Source organism: Mustela lutreola, chromosome 4 (assembly GCF_030435805.1).
Source record: "Mustela lutreola isolate mMusLut2 chromosome 4, mMusLut2.pri, whole genome shotgun sequence".
NCBI classification, from domain to species: Eukaryota; Metazoa; Chordata; class Mammalia; order Carnivora; family Mustelidae; genus Mustela; species Mustela lutreola.
The window spans coordinates 95,766,752-95,788,229 of NC_081293.1; the positions used below are offsets into that span (position 1 = coordinate 95,766,752).

Below are 21,478 nucleotides of genomic sequence, written 5' to 3' on the forward strand. Positions count from 1 at the left end.
TGCTCTCAGGGAACCATAAGGAAGGTGTAGATCTTCCCCAAGTGAGCATGGAGTTCTATGTATTTGCCAACCAGAAAACCGGGCGATGTAGCCCATCTGATGGAAAGGAACCATGAGTGAGGTGGCCAGAGGCTCAGACAACCTCCCCGGCTGTACTTCCCTCGAAAAGGCCATTCTTTCAAACCCCAGTCTCCAACAGAAACAAGGGCACGTAGGAACAGGAATGAACATGGAAGCTGCCGTTCCATCTGGGGTGGGAGCTGAAGAGACCCTCCCAGAGGAGACTGGATTTCCTTTTCTCCACCCATGAAGAGTGTCAGAGACCCAGGAGCAGCACCAGAGGCTCCCATGTCACTGGGGGAGCTGTCTTAACCGATGAGCTCTGGTCAGAGGGAATCAAGCTCATTTCCCAGGGTCCTTGTGTGGAGAGAAGAAGGTGATTCCACAACACCCAAAATGCTAACAGGTAGGGCCAAGAGCAATCAGATGTAGACTCTGTTTGCTAACCCGGATTCAGAAAGAGCTCTCTCTTCTCCTTGTTCTAGAATGGATAAAAAAGCAACAAAACACACACACAGGTCGGTAAAAATGATATTGCAGAATACAATTCTGATGACTCAGAGGGAAAAAAAGCACACTTTTAAAAATGTTTACTAGTAGCCAGAAAAGAAAGAAAACTGGAAAACTGTTCAGTGACTTCACTAAGAAAAGACGTCTGTGAGTCTGGAGCCGAAAGATGACCTGATGATCGCTAGCAATTACTACATGTTTCTTCTGTTCCTCTACTACTCCAAACAATTTATAAATGTTAACTCATTTATTTCTAATAATTAATGAGGCAGGTACCATCATTATCCCCAGTTTATAGAGGAGGAAACAGACTGAGGCACAGAGAGATAGGAATAATGTATCTGACATCACACAGCTAAAATGTGGCAGCATGATTCCATTCCTAACCTTTAGACTATATACTACATGGCACTCTAACACACAAAAGGGACACTGGCTGCTCTAGTCGGTTGAGCATCTGCCTTAGGCTCAGGTCATGATGCCAGAGTCCCGGGATGGAGCCCCACATCGGGCTCCCTGCTTGGTAGGAAGCCTGCTTCTCCCTCTCCCTCTGCATGCAGCTCCCCCTGCTTGTGCTCGCTCACTCTCCCTCCATGAAATAAATAAATAAAATCTTAAAAAAAATAAAGAAATACAGGAAGTTGTAAATTTTTAAAATTAAATATATATCTGGCTGATATGAAAATAGAGCCAGGAGCAAGAGAAAAACTTCAGGAAAATTAAACATCCAAGATGGAATAAAACGTTATTCCATGAGGCAACATGGAGACTGGAAAAAGGCAAATCAGCAAAGGGAACAAACAAGAGACTCCCTAACTACAGAGAAAGGAGGAGCAGAAAATGAGAAAGAAAAGCACATACAGTGTGTGTGCCCACGTGTGCGTCACACATGCAGTATGACAGGTTTTCCTAACAATATACATACTTTCAAAAGGAGAAGGGTTAACGGTGCTTATCCATTCACCCTCTTTCCTTGGAAAGTTTAGCTACAATAATGCAGGACGGAGGAAAGGCCAGTTTGCGATGGGTTAAGAAGTGAATGGTGAGCAGTGAAAACGGCTGACATAAACCCAGAGCACTCACCATACACCCAGCACCTGGCAATGTTCCCAGGCAGCCCCCCAGCATGCCCAGGGCCCAGTGGAGGAAGCAGCGGAAATCCCGCCCAGGCAGGCGGAATACAGAGCCAGTATAAGCCTCTGCTCCATAACTGCCTCCAGCCTAAGTATTATTGGGTTTCTTTGAAGAAATGAAAATAAATGGAAGTGATGCAATAATCAAAATCAGAACTGAAGTAAACTTTCCTGAAATGAAAACAATACTTCAGTATATGGATCAAAAGGACTTACTGTGTTCCAGACAAAATTAATGAAAATAGACCTGAACAAGACATAACTTAGCAAACTGAACTACAAGGGCTGTATATTGTTGTTTTATTGTTGTTATTATTATTACTCTAAGCTCCAAGGCAGGACCAAAAAAAAAATTTTTTTTTTAAAAGGTTTTGTGAAAGAACAGAAGTATGCTGGCCTCAGACGTGTTTACAAAAATAAAGGTCAGACAAAAGGAAGCAACATCTCCCAAATTTTAAGAGAAAATATCTCCACCCTGAACTCTACACTAAATTGATTCTAGTTTATGTATGAAGGTGACATATATTATCTAGGGGTCTTAATACACTATAGAAAGAAAAATCACAACAGCCATTTAAAGATGCATTAGATCTAAATATCTGGAGTTTATCTTTGTAATAATCTTTGTGTTTTTATCATTACTGACCACTTTGCCAGATCATTCTATACTAGCTACTCATTTTCCCAATACTGCTAGCTTACATAAATTATGTGCACCAAAATATCTATTTTCAGTTCTATCAATGCTAATAAAACATATGTGAAAACCGTTTTAAAAAATGTACCACAAGGGGTGCCTGGGTGGCTCAGTCATTAAGCATCTGCCTTCTACTCAAGTCATGATCCCAGGGTTACGGGAGCACCCCCCCCACCCCGTCCCCTGTTCTGTGGGAAGACTGTTTCTCCCTCTCCTGCTCCCCCTGCTTGTGTTCCCTCTCTCCCTGTGTCTTCCTCTGTCGAATAAATAAAATCTAAAAAACAAAAACAAAAACAAAAAGTATCACAGGTATACACCAAAATATGGCAGTTAAAAATCTGCCTAAATTGGAAAACAGGTATTTGCCAAGAAGTATACCAGGTGATATCTGAGGGTCATTATACACTAGACACAATTAAAATATCCCACTTTGCCACATCAAATAATAATTATTCAACATTTAAAGTTCTGAAAATTCACTGATGAAGTTATTTCAGTAAAAATTATTTTCCAATTTGAAAAATGAATATTCTCTTCCAACAATTAAGTTCAACTAAATTGGTTGTCAGCCCAGAACAAATTCCTCACCTTTAAGGACAAAAATAAATAAATAAAGATGACCTTCCTTTACAAATTCATAAATACTAAAAGGTTTCAATTGTTCGGATAATTCTCAATTTCCATATGTACCAGGCTCCTCCCTCACCTTCCTGATAGTCTGGTCCACCTCAGAATTTTAGAAAATACTGTAAAATTTGACAGTGATCTTTGGAAAGCACAGGGTTCCAACTACCATTTCAAAGGACCTTTTGGGCAACATTAAGCTTAGATATGTAAAATGCATTCTTGTGTGTCAAGAGGACTTCATTTTTCTTTTGCTAAAAGAAATCTGTGTAAATCTGTGTAAACACAGAGCACACTGTTTTTCATTTACTCATCTTAATGACCCAGTGAATTTAGATCATGTAAAAATACAAAATCAGATTAGGAAATGTGCTCTCTTCAGTCAGGAATATGTAAGATTGTGTAATGATTTTTTTTTTTTAAAGACTTTATTTATTTATTTGAGAGAGAGACAGTGAGAGAGAGCATGAGCGAGGAGAAGGTCAGAGGGAAAAGCAGACTCCCCATGGAGCTGGGAGCCCGATGTGGGACTCGATCCCGGGACTCCAGGATCATGACCTGAGCTGAAGGCAGTCGTCCAACCAACTGAGCCACCCAGGCGCCCCTGTGTAATGATTCTTAATGCACTTTTCTCGAACTGTTATTTTAGAAAAGTAGCTTAAATACACTGTGTATCAGAATTTTATCATTGCAAACCAACATTAGAAAAGACTTCCATCGACTGAAAAACAAAAAAGACATTCTTATAAGTGGAAAATCAATCACCACAACCACTAAATGTCACAGCTCAACATCAGCAAGAAGCACTGATAATTGTTAGTTATACACTGCACAAGTGATGTATGTCCTCAGTTGAGGAAGTGGGTGCCAGGTTTTTAGAAAACTGTACATATATTGATTTTACATTTATTTAATGTGGCCATTGTAAGACACTTTATTCTTCTGATAAACTATGATTGCTTATCAAAAGATTCTATAATTCAAGAGAAACATTCATAACTTGTGTGAAAATGAAAACCACCGGCCCACAGAAATCATGCCCACAAAATCCAATTTTGTGGATTTATGGCAGAAAGGCATTAAACTACTTGTCTTGCAGGGACTGCAGACTAGTCACTGAAGTACAAGTGGCACAGCAGTAATGATTAAGGTGACACGTCCCCCTGCCACAGCTGTTAATCAGCTTAATACTTTATTAAGTTATTTTATTGACATTCTTGTAATTACTTTTCCTAAGGCACATTTGTGCGACATATATTTTACTTTAATTATGAGCAATCGGAAGCGAGTCCAATACCCAAAAAGAATAATCAAGGTTCTCCTAAAGCAGGTATACAGTAAGCCGGGTGTGTTTCCAAGCCCCTGGAGTTGGAGACCATCCCAGGCCTCAGAACCAGATCGTGTTTTCCACATGCCCATGTCATTGCCATACCTTGCCATCCTCCGAACACACACCCATGTGCTCTCCACTCTCATCCAGGCTAATCTGATTTATCTTCACGGGACTCTAGTCAAACAAACAAACAAGCAAACATGTAAAACTTTAGGAAAATATATACATCAACATCCAAATGCTTTGGCTCTTTGTAATATTTCAGTGAGAAAAACGTCTATTAGTTTGGATGTGTGAGTTTAAGACATATTTGGTTTTTGGAAATGAAAATGGTAAAGTACAGCTTTGCTCTCACACACGTAATAAACCTGGAAACCTAAGACTTCCCCCCAAATTACGTATTGCACGAGCTTCAAGTCCCACCTAAAATGTTATTTTTGTTACAGGTTATATTCCTTTTTATGTATTCTCTTCTATTTATTCCCCATTCCTAAAACTCCTTCCAAACCAAATCCATTAAAGAACGTAACAAACGCCAAAAATAAAAAATCACGAGGCAAAGAAAAATTTTGACTGTTCCAGTTTGGTACATTCTTCTCTCATAAATCACTAAACTGACGTTGAATTTAAACTTTATGCTTAGTACTTTCTGGGGGAAAATGTACAAGGCGTGGTTGATATTCACTAATTTGTTATCCCTCTTCTTTTTCGTAATATCAAATTTTAAAAATCTGTCAAGACTGGGGCACCTGGGTGACTCAGTGGGTTAAAGCCTCTGCCTTTGGCTCAGGTCATGGTCTGAGGGTCCTGGGATCGAGCCCCGCATTGGTCTCTCTGCTCGGCGGGGAGCCTGCTTCCTCCTCTCTCTCTCTGCCTGCCTCTCTGCCTACTTGTGATCTCTCTCTCTCTCTCTCTCTCTGTCAAATAAATAAATAGATGTTTAAAAAAAAAAAGTCTGTCAAGACCGACATTCTACTTTGAATGTATTTTCCCAAGCATAAATAAACAACAGGACTTTTATTATTTTTCACAGCTTTCTCGTTTTCTATGTAGCCAACTGTTTACCTACTAAAACATTCAAATAGGTGGATTTTCCAATAGAAGTCAAGACCGGTAAATGATGACAACACTAAAAAATGACAAGCTTTTATTCTCTTCCTAAATAATGGCGCTTTCCTGCTCTTTTATACAAAACATGATAGAACTAAGCATGGAAAAGAAAAGCCTTCATCAGTTATGGCATGAGTCTGCAAATTAGTTTTTTAAAGTATCTAACTTTAGGGGCGCCTAGGTGGCTCAGTGGGTTAAGCCTCTGCCTTTGGCTCAGGTCATGATCTCAGGGTCCTGGGATCGAGCCCCACATCAGGCTCTCTGCTCAGTGGGGAGCCTGCTTCCTCCTCTCTCTCTGCCTGCCTCTCTGCCTACTTGTGATCTCTCTCTCTGTCCAATAAATAAATAAAATCTTTTAAAAAAATAAAATAAAGTATCTAACTTTAAGATAATTTGGCTTGTTGATAAGGATTAATGGAAAAATACAAAATGGAATGTTCCTTTCTCAGTGGAAAGTATCTCAGAGCTAGTAACCAAAGGTTAGGGCAGACCAAGACTCCCAGACCTCAGAAGGCCACCCACGGACATGCTGTTGAGAGAAATTCCTCCGTTGCAGGGTGAGACAGCTGACCCCAGAGCCCTTCCTCATGTTGGTCATTGCACCAGCAACACTCCTGAAATGCAGTCTATGAAAAGGAACCTTATCTCCTTAAAAGTTCCTAGAATGTTGAGGTGCCCGGGTGGCTCATTGGTTTAAGTGTTTGCCTTTGGCTCAGGTCTTGATCCCGGGGTCCTGGGGTTCTGGAATCCAGCCTCGAATGTGGCTCCCTGCTCAGCGGGGAGTCTGCTTCTCCCTCTCCTCCTGCCCCCACTCATGCTCTCCCTTGCTCTCAAATAAGTAAAAAAAAATTTAAAAGTTTCTAGAACGTTAAAAGGGGAAAGGACCTTGTAGATAGATATTTGATCCCTTTTACAGGGGAATAAACCAAAGTCCAGGGATGAGAATAACAAAAGAGAAAGTGCCAGGGATCCAACCTAGAGAGCAGGGGACAGCGCCTAGCACAGGGAGCGTGATGGACGATGGGTGGCAAGGAATACGCATAACAAAATACAAGCTGAACTGGGAGAGCAGTGAGGTCAGCGCGTCTGGACTCCTGGCTGAGAAGCCTGAATGCTCAGCTTTTGTGTCTTCTTTGGATAAATGCTTTCCTCACTGAGTATCCTCTGGGACCAGTTTCTTAAAGCTCATCATTTTGTTCATCAAATAACATTTTAATACCCATTTACTCTAGCAAATATAACCCCCTGACTGTAATTTAACTATTTATATAGATTTCATAAGCATAGATCATGGCTATAAGGTATCTTGGTTATATTTGGGGTGTGTGTGTGTGTATGGTTATATATAATATATAACATATTTATCTCAAATTACATTTTAATAGGGATACGTAGCCTGTCAATGCTGAGTTTTCCTGTCCTGTCTAACATGGCAGTCTCTGCGTATGAATCAAAAACTGCAGAAAATCAAAGTACGCCACATGTGACCAGCATCTGGTATCAGACAGCACATGAATCAGAACATTTTCCCCATTGCAGGAAGTTCTACTGGACAGTGCTGTTCCAGGCCTACAAAACTGAGCCCCACCTCTGAATGCAGTCCTTCTTTATCATTACAACGAATTCCTCCCTCAGTAGAATCTGTACCACCACATTAGCAATGTTACAGGGAAAAGCATATCTACAAGGTTTGAGAGTCCTCTTTCCCTCACATCTCTGTGAGCAACAGAATTTTTTCTTCTTTACTTTTTTTTCTGCCAAAGATCAATATTCATTGATTTATTTCCCTGACTACTAATAAACATAAGCATTTCTCTTAAGTCTGTTGGTCAATTAATCTGCTCAAGCAGTTGAGCTTATTTGCAGACAGCTCATACTCATTTTTCTATGGACATGTTTGTCATTTTCTTGTTAATTTCCTTTTTATTTTTAGGGTATGAGGTCTTGGTACAATACCTCACGCGGACATTGTATGTGGTCTTTTTTTTTTTTTTTTTTTTTTTTTTTTTAAATTGGAAGACGGCTATTGCTTTATTTCTAATGTTAAAGTTTTTAATACTTTTGGGACTTATTTTTTTCCCCAAATGGATATCCGGTTGGGGAAGCCCCATTTACTAAATAATCCATCCTTCTTCTGAAGAGAACTGTTTGTCATATAATAAATATTCACCTCAGATATCTTTCTGGGTTTTCAACTGTGGTGTCTTTGTCCGTTGCTGTATCAATTCATCATTGACTTAATTATAATACACATGGTATGTTCTCTTTCTGGTAAAAGGCAAGACCAAGCCATAGTTCTCCACACTTTCCTTGGGTTTTCTCAGGATTTGTGAAGTTAAAGATGTGTTCTGTGTGAAGTTAAAGATGAAATAATCCTCATGTTGCTAAATAGAGTGGTCAGTGTTCAAGCCTAACTTGCTTTAACTAACAGGAGGATGTAACACTGCTGGTAACTCTCCCCTTCTCTTGGCTTCCAGGATACCACACTTGTCTGGTTTTTCTTTGACATTTCCAGCTCCCCTTTCTGTGTCTTTGGTCAGATTCTCCCAATCTCCTGATTTCTATATTTCATGGTTCAGTCTAACATCTGTGTTTTCTCCTTTGGTTATTTTCTTCCAAGCCATGAACTGACTGCTAAATTTTATCTCTAGACTGGGCCTCTCCCTCTTTCAGACCAATATTTAGAACTGCCTATTTTACAGATGTACTTGGATGCCTACCAAGCATCTCAGCTAAAGTGTATCCCAACCCAAGATCCCAATGCTCCCTTATGAAAGAGCCCTTCTTAATGTTTCCCTAATCCCGGTTACAGACGACTACATTCTTCTGGCTGCTCAGGGCAAAAAACCTTGGAGCCATCCTTGACTTCTGTTTTCCCTTCACACTCTACTGTGTTTCTGCCAGCAGTTCTTACCATCACGTAAACCAAATTTATCCAGACTTTGACCACTTTCACCAGCTCTAGAGCTGCCATCCAAGCCACCATCATTCTTGTCTGGATCATCCTAATAGTTTCATAACTAGTGGACCCTGCTTCTGCTGTCACTCTCCAAGAAGTGTGTTCCCAAAAAATCAGCAGAAAGATACTGTTAACAGACTGACCAGACAATGCCATTGCTTGAAAATCTGCCAATGGTCTCCCAACTCAGAAGCAAACCCCAAGTTCTTACTATGAGCTGAGAGTCCTCAACAATTTGGTTCTAGCCCTCCCGCCAACTTCTCCCCTCATCTACACTCTGCCTTGTTCTCTCTCCTCCAGCCATGATGACCTCCCTGCTGTCTTCCTGCCTTAGAGCCTTTGCACCCGTTTGCCCAAGATGCATTTCTGCCAAATCTTCACAGGTAGTCATCTTAGCAATGCTCTCTGGCCACCAACCTACAATTTCAACATTTACCCAAACATCACAACTCCTTTACTGGCTTATTTTTCCCCTGCAGCACTTACCACTACTTACCTTACTATGTATTTTACTTATTTAACTTTTTCACTGCCAAATTCACTCACTACAATACTAAATTCATGACAGTTCAAAGAATAAAAAATTCCCATCACACACAAATTCATCCAGAGAACAGAACAGAAAGGATATGTTTCCCAAATCTTTTTAGCAAGCCAGCATACTCTTATAATAACAAAGCTCAACAAGGATATTATGAGAAACGAAAAGTACAAGTGAATCTTGGTCATGAGCATAAATGGAAACATCCTAAAGAAAATATTAATAAAGTCAGCATATACAGAAAAGCCTAATTTATTCCAGAAGTCCTAAGTTGGTATAATATAGGGAAATGAACTAATATAATTCTCTGCATTAAGAAAATAAATGAAGAATATCCAAAGATCATCTCATTAGTTGCAGAAAGCTATCAAATTCAACACCATTCCTGGTAAAAACAAACAAACAAACAAACAAAAAAACAACCTCTTGGCATTCCTGGTAAAAACTCTTGGGATGAAAAGTCCTCATTTTCACTTAATGGTGAAATGTTGAAAGCTTTTCCTTCAATATCTCTACAATATTGACTCTTCTAATCCATTTCTCCATGTATTAGACCTTCTTTAACATCTCCAAATAAAATTTGATAATTTTCCCCTTAGCGGTCTTACCCTTTATTTTATTCCAGTAGTGGCAATGTCTGCAAGTACCCTTTTCTCCTTCCTGGTATGTATAACAGGATTCTGTTTATACAACATACAAAAATAGGCAAAATTCTATGACAGCGCAGAGGGGGCACACAGAGAAGGCAGAAAATGAAAAAGAAAAGCCAAGCAGTTATAAAGGTCAGTGCAGTGGGGTCCCTTTAAGGCGACTTTGAGCAGAGGGGGATTTCACACCATCTATTCTCAATAGAATGCTAGTTACATGATGGTTTGCATCATAACCACTGTTTCACTGAATATTTTATGTGCCTTGTCAAGTTGTACTTCACAATAAAAATAAACATTAAAAAATTTAAGGTAAAATTAAAAAGAGCGTGTGCATGAAATCATCTGGGGTTAATACCTTCGGTGGCTTATTTCTTAGATCACATTTTTTCCCTCCATGACTGTCTAGGAACTCAAAGGTTCTCATTCTGTTCTGGTCATCTTGGTTTTCCCAGAAAATACTGCATTTCATATTTTTGAGATGAAAAAAATTTTTTTTAATCTTTTTTTTTTTTAAGATTTTTATTTATTTATTTGACAGACAGAGCTCACAATAGGCAGAGAAGCAGGCAGCGAGAGAGGAAGGGAAGCAGGCTCCCTGGTGATCCCACGACCCTGGGATCATGACCTGAGCCGAAGGCAGAGGCTTTAACCCACTGAACCACCCAGGTGCCCCTGAAAATTCATTTTTAATGTTTTCTATTTTATTAATTTCTTATTGTATATTAATTTTCCCTTTCTGGCTTAGAATAATTTTGATGATCTTATTCTAACTTCCTGACATTAATATAGTGTGCATTAGTTGTTACTGCTCATCTAGTAATCATAAAATAATCAAGTGTCTGGCATTTACCTTTAACTATGTAAACTGGTCATAAATTAGAGGCCAAAAAATAATGTATAATACAATAATTATTTCCTCTTTGAGAAAAGTAGAATTTTGTTTTATTTCTAAGAATGGTGACAGCATTATTTGGTTACTTATCTAGTTATTAATAAAATTCTAGTGTAACTACAATTGTGGTCCGAAATGTGGTTCGTATATTTTAAAAAAATTGTTCTTTGAAATCTAAGCTATTCATTTCCAACTAACACGTATTCTCTGGTTCAAAATACACATATTTTTAATGTTATTTTTATTATCTAGTTTCTATTGGTTCAAAATACACATATTTTTAATGTTATTTTTATTATCCAGTTTTTACATATCCTTTCTATATATCCTGCTCTCTTCTTCACTTAGCAAAGACTGATAGAAACATGTTTCAAAAACTTCCCATTACAACTGCGGTTTTGCCCATTTCTTCCTGCATTTCAAGTAAGTTTTGGTCTAGATATTAGATCCCCTATAATTGGGTACATCAAAGGTATGAAAAAGTTTCCTTTTACCCCTAAATGTAATCAATATAATATGTGGTCTGCTGGCTAATTCTCTTTTGCTTTAAGTTCTACTTTTTCTTGCATTTTTATTGCCAATATGCTTAATATTTATTTCATATCAAAGCTGAGGATATTTTTCTTTTAGTAACAGTAAAGTATTTTATACTTTTTAGAATAATGTTTCCTTATTCCATTATTGTCTTTTTGCTATATTACTCAACTTCTTTTGTCTATCTAGGGACAATTTAAATGCTGTTCATTCTATTTGTATTCTATTAGTATCACTTAAAAATTTTCAGGAATTATACTTGAATTATCTCTCGCTCCAAATCAGTGCAATGGCATACACGGACTCATTTAGAAGATGAGGTATTTAGCCCATGTTTATTTGCTACCTCTTTCCTTTCCCTATCTTAATGCGAAAGTACAAATATTTTATATTTCATAAGTTACACCAAATAAAATTGGAGAGAAAATCCAGTTAATACGTCAGTAAAAATAACAACCTTAAACTATAAGTTCTAAGCATGAATCCAGCTAGAGGAAGAAACTATTTAGCTATTGGGATGTCCATAATTTTAAAACTGATTCATGAGAGATCAATCAAAGATTAGGGATATTTACCTCTTGTTATGTACATTGCAAAGAACTTTACAGCTTATTCTTCTTTAGTTTTTGAAAATATTTGGACTTCATATTCATGTAACTCAAACCAAGTAAAACAGTCAACTCCCAAAAGAAATAGTACAAATTATAGTTAAAACAAGAACAGGAGTCAATCTTAGTAATAACAAATAACATATAAATAAACAAGAGATTTTGCCTATGGAATTGGCAAAGATTGTTTAAGTATCTAGTTTTGGCAAAGAAGTCCCCAAAGAGACACTCCTTGTCCCCTACTGGTGGGAATTCAAATATGGAGAAACTTTCCTAAGGATCATTTGGCCGTGTGTATCAAAAATCTTTAAAATATGTATTTTCTGGGGCGCCTAGATGGTAGAGTCGGTTAAGCAGGGCTGTGAGACTGGCCCTGCTTTGGGCTCTGCACTCAGTGTGGAGTCTGTTTAAGATTCTCTCTCCCTCTTCCCCCTTCTACCCCCAGTGCTCTCTCTCTGAGATAAAAAAATAAATCTTTCAAAAGACATACGTATTGCCTATTTTACACAAGAAGAAGAGGGGTGTCTGGAGAGCTCAGTTGGTCTGCCTTCGGCTCAGGTCATCATCTTGTGGTCCTGGGACTGGGTCCTGCACGGAGCTCCCTGATCAGCAGGGAGTCTGCTTCTCCTTCTGCCTACCCCCAACTCGTTCACTTGTTCTCTCTCTCTGAAATAAATAAAATCTTTAAAATAACCAAAAAAAAAAAAAAAAGAAGAAGAAATAAAAGAAAAAGAAAAAGAAAAAGAAAAAAATTGGGGCTCCTGGGTGGCTCAGTGGGTTAAAGCCTCTGCCTTCCGCTCAGGTCATGATCCCAGGGTCTTGGGATCAAGCCCTGCATTGGGCTCTCTGCTCAGGAGGAAGCCTGCTTCTTCCCCTCTCTTTGCCTGCTTGTGATTTCTGTCAAATAAATAAATAAAATCTCAAAAAAAAATTATTTTGCAAAGATGCTTTCCACAGCAGGTTTCTTTTGTAAGATACTAAGAAACAGAAATTACTTAAATTTCTAAAAGCAAATATAAATGATGAAAATTAAAAGAACAAAAATATTAAATTTAAAAAATGTATTATATAATAAAGAATCTGACTTTGGGGCACCTGGGTACCTCAGCTGATTTGATGTCCAACTCCTGATTTTGGTTCAGGTCATGGTTTCAGGGTCACAGGATGGAGCCCAAGTCAGGCTCTACACTCTTTGGGAAGTCTCCTTGAAATTCTTTCCCTCTCCTTCGGTCCTCCCCCTGCTCATGTGTGTGCACACATACTCTCTCTCTCTCTCTCTCTCAAATAAATCTTAAAAAAATAAAGAGTGTGACTTAATCCAAGAGAAGTCAGGTCTTTACCCTTGGTTTCCGGGAGATAATCTATCCTGATAGGAATGTCTGTTAAAGGTGAAAGACCTCACAGTCTTTCAATGGGCCATGCCAGAAAGACTAAACCCTGTGATTGCAGGTGGGGGCTTTGGGTCATGCATATCGACCAACCTGTCAACCAATCATTCCTACATAACAGATCCCCTGTAAAAATCCTGAACAGCAATGGGAGCTTCCTGCGTTGTCACACATGTAGGCCCGGTGGTAATGCGTCCTGAGGACAATGGAATTTTGCATCCCAGGGTCTGCCCTATGTGGTCTCTTCCTTTAGCTGATTTGTTGACTGTATCACTTCCTTGTAATAAACTGTAATTTTGAGTATAATAACTTTCAGTGAGTTCTCTGAGGTCTCTAACTAATTATCAACCACGAGAGTGTATCTGGGAACTTGCAGATCTTGTAGTTGGTGTTGGAAGTCTTCAGCAAACTCAATCCTCTGGAAGACTGTGCCTTTAACTCTCACAATTCGGCTAGCTCTCAGTAAACCCCACCTAGGGTTTATAAATACAACTGTATTTACAGGCATCTGTACATAACATATGTGGCTGGAAGTAGATACTCTAACATATTAGCACTGGTTTTATCTGGATGCTGAGATACTATTATTGTTTAGATTGTCCTTTTCTATGTTTTGCTCATTTTCTAAAGCATATATTTATTTTGTTTTTAATCCAAAGATAAATATTTTTACATGATTATGTAGTCAGCTTTTTAATTTAAAACCAAAAAGATAGCAAAATTTATCTTAATTGTCAAAGCCATCACTCTGGGGATGCGCAGCACCCATTTTTACCTCAACTGACAACTGAGTGTCATCACTACGCACATCAGTTTCTATTGTTAGTTCCGTAATATTTGATAAAAAACAAATAAAGAACAGGATTTCAGCATGGCAGCTGTCAATGGCACAAGAAGCAGGTCTGGCACAGGTTCCTCACAGAAAAAGGAAGAAATGCCTTATGCATTTCTGCCATTTCTGCATACTTGAAATGAATGGGGAAAAGAGAAAGGGTAAGGAGGGAAACTGTAGTGCAGGAGTCCATCTTTCTTCCATGTGGAATCTAATTGCCTGTTCTACACACAGAATTTACGGGGTGTATCTGCCAAGCTGGGATACTGGAGTAGATGTAAACAAGAAAAGGGACCCGAGATAAAAAAAAAAAAGACCCAAGAAAAATGGCCTCAGCTGTATTTTCCATTAGCTACAATTTTATTCCTAATGGAGACATGTTTGGAATTCTGGACAATATAAGTGAGTTTGTTCAAAAATCAATAATGTCAAGCTGACACTATAGAACATACAAAAATGTTTCCTTAATGGAACAAAAAAAGAGGCCTGACTAAGCAGGAGGGGGTGCGGACTGGCCCATACCTTCTAAGCCCAAGTCCACCACAGGTGGTCTCAAGTTCTTAAATTTAAAGAAAAGGCAAAATTACCAACATGTACACCTCATGTGATAATCAATTACCTAATGTAAAATGCCTGAAATAAATACACTTAGTATGGATTATGTCAGCTCTTCAATTAGGAATAAATTCACGGTCATTTCGAAAGCTGCTTTTAATGGTGTTCTTTGTGGCAACTTCTTTTCCCCCAACGCTCCTCATCATCCCACCTTAAGCTATCGGTCCCCCAACAGCGAACCTAAGGAATCAATCTGCTAATGTATAATTTGTAAGGCTCCTCTGACTAACAAATGGATAATTGATTCCTTCACAAATGCTGCATCCCCATGGACACGGAGCGGAATGAATAAGAAGGAAGATGGATTTCACTTTCGTTCTCTGAGATCCTCTAGTTAGCAATCCCAACATGCACATGGCCGCCCAGGCAGCCTCATGCTCTGTAGTTACACTTAGAGAGCAAGCTGCACTTACATTACACGTGTGAAAAGCAAACGCCTGTTCTTTCATACTTGGGAAAAGCTCTTTTTACTGCTTATTTTACTCTCCCCTGATGATACACCCCGAGGTGAGCAAGACCTCCAGCTGGATGTAAGAAGTCTCTGAAAAATACATCTACTTGAGGGGTTTCTACACATCTACAAAACAAACCCTTATTTTCTCTCTGACTTACTCTATGGCCAGAACAACCTAACCTTTAGCTATAAACTCCCAAATTGTCTCCGTTGCTCTCAGATTTCATCTCAGGGTTTCAATACTCAGTACCAGGCTTGAATAGCTGAAGAAGAACTGACAGTCCCCATCTGGCACGATACTAACTACGCAGCATTCCATTGTTAAAACAGTATGCAAGGAAAGTGTATGCTTGCGAGGTTTTAAAGATGATCCTATCTCTCTAAGATTTAATAACTACATTAATTCGAGCTTCTTGATGTGATAATCCAGCTTTTAACAGAAGCTGCTGTTTCTGCGGGTGGAAGAAAAACGCTTTGTCAGCAGCAAATTCATTCCAATTTGGGAAATAATTGGAAAATTTAAAAAGCTACAAAGTCCTTGTTTTCCACTCTGAAGAAATGGAAGGAGTAATGGAGAAAGGAGGCACAACCTCATAGAAGTTATGTTTCAAATTTTGTATGATAATGTGGCTGAAATATTCTTTATTCTACAAACAACTACTGACCAATTATAAATCTATACTTTCAAAAAAAATTCTTTTTCACAGAAATAGAAAAAAAATCCTAAAATTCATAGGAAACCACAAGTTTCCAAATAATCAAATTAATCCTAAGAAAGAAAAAGCTGAGGCCTCACACTTCCTGATTTCAAGCTTTATTACAAAACTATATTGATCAGAACAGTATAGGACTGACATAAACGTGGACACTGAATCAAGGGCCCAGAAATAAACCCATGCTATCACTTAGTATTTCAAGAATAGTCAATGATGAAAGGACAGTCCCCTTAATAAATGGTGGGAAAACTGGATATTCCTATGTAAATAATACAACAGGACCCCTATCTTATACCACTTACAAAAATTAACTCAAAATGGATTAAGAACTTAAAGGTAAGATATGAAGTCATAAAACTCCTAGAAGAAAACATAGGGGGAAATCTTCTATGACAGTCTGGGCAATGATTTTTTTGGACATGACACCAAAAGCACCAAGTAACAAAACCAAAACTCAGCAAGTGGAATGACATCAAACTAAAAGCCTTCTGTACAGCACAGAAAACGATCAATAAAATGAAAAAGGCAGCCTACAGAACAGAGGGCACTACGTGCAAACCATGTATCTAATCCAGGATTAATATGCAAAATATACAAGGAATTCATACCACTCAACAGCACGAAAACAATCTGATTTAAAAATGGGCAGAGGGGGTGCCTGGGTGGCTCAGTTGGTTAAGCAACTGCTTCAGCTCAGGAGTCCTAGGGATCCCACATCAGGCTCCCAGCTCCACAGGGAGTCTGCTTCTCCCTCTGATCGTCTACCCTCTCAGGCTCACTCTCTTTCTCTCTCTCTCTCTCTCAAATAAATAAAATCTTAAAAAAAAAGTGGGCAGAGGACTTGAACTGACATTTCTCCAAAGAACAGAGACAAATCGCTGACAAGTACAGGAAAGGTGCTCCATGTCACTCATCACCATGAAAATGCAAATCAAAACCACAATGAGTTATCACATCACACCTGTTAGGAAAGCTATTATAATAGCTAACAAATGCTGGTGAGGATGTGGAAAAAAGGGAACCCTGGTGCACTGCTGCTGGGAATGTAAGTTGGTATAGCTACTATGGACAAGAGTGTGGGGACTCCTCAAAAAAATCAACACTCAAACTATCACATGACCCAGCAATCTCAATTCTGGGTATAAATCCAAAGGTAATAATGCATGATCTCAAAGAGATCTGTACTCCCATGTTCACTGCACCATTATTCATAACAGCCAAGATATGGGAACAACCTTACTATCCACTGACAGATGAATGGATAAAGAAAATGTGTGTGTGTACATACACACACACACACACACACACACACACACAGAGGGGATGTGTATATATGCACATACACACATATATATACATTTTTATGTATGTGTACATATATGTGTATATATACATACATGTGTGTATATTATATATTATTATATATTCCATATATATATAGAATATTATTCAGCTATTAAAGAAAAAATCCTGCCGTTTACAACCCCACAGATGGACCTTGACGGCATGATGCTAAGTAAGTCACACCAAAAAGGACAAATACTTATATGTGGAATCTGAAAACACCCAAATTCCTAGAAATTGAGTAAAATGGCGGTTGCAGGGATGAGGGGGTGAGGAAATAGGGAGATGTTGGTCAAAGGTACAAAGTTATAGATGAGGAAGTTCAGGGGCTCTCTGGTACACTATGGTGACTGTAGTAAACAAAACTGTGTTCTATACAGTTGCTGTATAGTTGCTGTGAGAGAAGAGCTTTAATGTCCTCACCATAACAACATCAAATGGTAATTATATGAGGCAGAAGTTAGCCTGACTGTGGTAAACATTTTGAAATATGTGTGTGTCAGTTCATTAACACTGTACACCTTAAACTTACATATTATACATCAATTATATTGCAATAAAGCTTGAAAAAATGAAACTGCATACTCTAAAAACAAAGTACTAACCTATTATGTAAACAAGGTTGATTTCTGAGCAAAAAGTATTTTAAACAACTTATATGTTAGTTAAAATATTAAGCACAGTTATTTTAATGTGAAACAATTACATGTCTGCTATTTGAGATAGTGTCCATTGTATTTCTAATGCAAGAATTCCAAAATACCCTCCCAGCATCACAGCTTACTGAACGACAGAACATTTCCTTCCATGATTCAAGTAGCTTTATGGTTCATCAAAGCTTTTTTCTGATGCTGCAAAACTCTGAGTAAATATTAAATTACCTTAAGAGAGAGTACATTGTCTACATCTCCTGATAGCCTTAATAAATATTCTGTAACTTCCACAAAAATACTGTTTGAGGGGCGCCTGGGTGGCTCAGTGGGTTAAGCCGCTGCCTTCAGCTCAGGTCATGATCAGGGTCCTGGGATCGAGCCCCACATCGGGCTCCTTGCTCAGCGGGGAGCCTGTTTCTCTCTCTGCCTCTGCCTGCCTCTCTGCCTGCTTGTGATCTCTGTCTCTCTCTCTCTGTCAAATAAATAAATAAAACCTTTAAAAAAAATTAAAAAAATACTGTTTGGTAGGAAAAAACAAATGTATTAAATATCTCTAATTTGCCACTTAAATTTAACTTGTATCTTAATGATCAAAAACTGAAATTACCCTGTTAGAAAATCAATGTCCCAGAAAATGATTTAAACTCTAACTAGTGTCTTGAAAATCATCTAAAAGAAGTAAAAACTTCTTCTTTTTTTTTTTTTTTAAGATTTTATTTATTTGACAGAGAGAGAGATCATAAGTAGGCAGAGATCACAAGCAGGCAGAAAAAGAGGGAAGCAGGCTTCCTGCTGATCAGAGAGCCTGATGTGGGGCTCGATCCCAGGACCCTGGGATCATGACCTGAGCTGAAGGCAGAGGCTTTAACCCACTGAGCCACCCAGGCACCTCAAGAAGTAAAAAATCCTTGACAGTCTTGGGAATGAGAAGAATAGAAAGAAGTTCTCAGGAAGAGTCACCTTGTTGAGAAAGAAAAGAATTCTGTCCATTCATTGTGTCATGGCGGTTTTAACTTGAGCTTAAATTTTCTGCATTTTTAAGACTGCTTATCAGTCAGTCTTTGCAAGCCACTGAAACATTCCTAAATACTTAGACCTTTTAAGAGTATCCTCTGGGGCACCTGAGTAGCTCAGTCAGTTAAGCATCTTACTCTTGATTCCTACTCAGGTCAGAGGATTAGAGCCCCCCATCGGGCTCCATGCTCAGAAAGGAGTCTGCTTCTCCTTCCCCCTATTCCTACCCTCCCTCCTTTCCTCCCCTTCCTTCCTTCCTTCCGTCCTTCCTTCCTCTCTCTCTCAAATAAATAAAAATCTTAAAGAAAGAATTAAATAGTATCCCCTAATCAAGCATTTTCACCACCTCCCCAAGAGCACAGTGGGGGTGACTTTGATGCTGGAAAAAGGGACAGTAGCATTTACCACCTCATCTGACTCATCAGAGCCCAGACTGCTGCATCTGCCAGCACCCAGACCCCACAGTCCTCGGGGACTGCCGGCTGGTGACAGACTCAGACCTCCCGCCCATAGCCATACCCTACCAGGTCAGGACAACGGAGGCAGGAGCAGAGAATGGCCTTCCAGCCTGCAGAAGACTTATTACATGGATGTTCGTGTTCTAAATCCTGACATCCTTTAAAAGCGCAGGGAGGATTTGGAAGGGATTGCCTCCTAAGAAGCAGTTACACTGCTGATTCCTAGAGCTGACTGCATCTTCTGCCCGCACCAGCTACGTCCCCACCAACAAGAGGCAGGAGGCAGGCTTGCACAGGATATCTGCTCAACACAAGGCCTCACCAACCTGGGCATGGATGAAAACACGGCTTCAGTCTAAGGCCAAGTCAGGCTTTTGGTCTACTGTTATTTAGGTATTTATTTAGTCCTCTTTCATTCACACTCCAGGGACGGTGCTGGATGCCAGGTGAACACGGTAAATGTGGGCCTTGCCCTTATGAGGCTGGCAGCCCACGGAAGAGCTGTTCCTATTTAGGACTATAACCTTTCAGGGCCACTACAGACCTGCAGCCGTCCCCAAGCTCGTTCTCCCCAGAGCCTGCAATGCCCATCTGATGAACAATTCAGAGGGGGCATTTTGGCTAAGTCTCCTTCTGATGCCTCGGGTACTAACTTTGGCAGTTGAGTGAGGAAAACTTTAATAGGAAATCAGTCTGAGCAACAGCATAAGGAGCAAGCCAAGTGTCTTTTGCTAGTATCCACCCCAGAATTACTGAGCACTGACCCACGACCCAACACGGTGCCGAGTTCATGATGCCATTTATGTGAAACAGTCTGTTTTGCTGGAAAACCACTGTTAAAAGAATAAACATGTGTTACATACATAAATGACCTGGAAAGAAATACAACTGACAGTTTTCAAAATGGTGAAACATAATAATATGTGAAGTATGACAGAAAATGATGTGTTCTTAAACTGAGTTATTTGTCCCTACTTATACATGAATCCAACAAAGACACAGAAAAAGAGTGACAAAGGAAAGCAGAGCTACCAAAGAAATTCAAAGTCATCAGCCTAGCGAGGGAATAGTGCAGAAGAGAAATTTACTAATAAATGCATTTCACAAAGGAGCAACCAATATTACCAGACACCCTCCATGATACAAAGCAGATTAAAGAAAAAGTGGACAAACAGCACCTGCCTTCAACGTGTCTGTGTACACAGGCTTTGGGAATCCAGCACTTTGTGACATTCTATTTTATCATTTAACCATATTACAGATCATTATTTATATGACTAGCTCCACAACCTATTCGACCTGAGAACAGGGGCTGTGTTTTGTCATTCTTTATAATCCATGGACCTACTTACAAAATGTTGACTGAAGGAGTAAGAAGCAATCAGTGAATGAATATGAAAAAGGCGCTCTTCTGTGTGGGGTCATCCAGAAAGCTGTCATAAAGAAGGTGGGACACGGAGCATTTCCATAGGCAAAGACAGGAAAGCACATGGCAGCAAGAGCTAAAGCATAACGTCTGGATACACCTCAGGCCACAATGACGGGCAATCCTGTCGCCGAGACAGCGGAAGCCTGGGGGCTGCAGAGAGGAGCTCTGTTTTATTCCTCAGGCATCAAGGGGGCACACAAGTGTTTTCGGGGACAGGAATAACAGGAATAACAGAATCCCAGCTTTCCCCTGGGAAGACTGCTTGGGGGGGAGGTTGGGGGGTAAGAGGCAGGGAGATCAGCTGGGTTTCACTGCAATAACCCAAGTGAGTTTCAATAAATACTTGACCAAGAGTGGTGGCGATATAAAGAGGGAGCAAAAGAAAGAACGAGCTCAGAAAAGAATCTCAGGGGATATACAAGGTATGGAGGCACATGGAGGATAAACATCCCAGAGATGGAAGCAAATCCGGAGGAGAAAAGAATGGAGCCTTCTAAAGACATGACATCCAGCAGGGGCCTGGAAAAGCCTAGTCTTTGTGATAAGGCAAAGATGAGCTTCTTCTTGGCTATAGTGTTTAGATTCAAAAAGAGACTATACCTTGTCTGACCCACTCTACCCGCTGATAAAGAAACAAGGACCTTCAAAAGATACTGGGTCGAGGGCGGCTGGGTGGGTCAGTTGGTTAAGCGACTGCCTTCAGCTCGGGTTATGATCTCAGAGTCCTGGGATCGAGTCCCACATCAGGCTCCCTGCTCTTTGGAGTCTGCTTCTCCCTCTGACTTTCTCCCCTCTCATGCTCTTTCTCACTGTCTCTCTCTCAAATAAATAAATAAAACCTTTAAAAAACAAACAAACAAACATGAATAAAAAAAAAAAAGAAAAGATACAGGGTCAAATTCAAGAGCAGGACCTCGCTGGGGG

General features: G+C 39.5%; 1 protein-coding gene across 5 annotated transcripts in view; it reads right to left on the reverse strand.

Moving 5' to 3' along the window:
• Positions 1-21,478, reverse strand: part of VPS41 (VPS41 subunit of HOPS complex) — a 347,998-nt gene that overhangs the window by 97,027 nt on the left and 229,493 nt on the right. For all 5 annotated transcript variants that reach the window (XM_059170547.1, XM_059170546.1, XM_059170545.1 and 2 more), the window contains one exon: positions 4,457-4,531. In XM_059170547.1, coding sequence (XP_059026530.1) covers positions 4,457-4,531 — 75 coding nt within the window. The remainder of the gene's footprint in view (positions 1-4,456; positions 4,532-21,478) is intronic.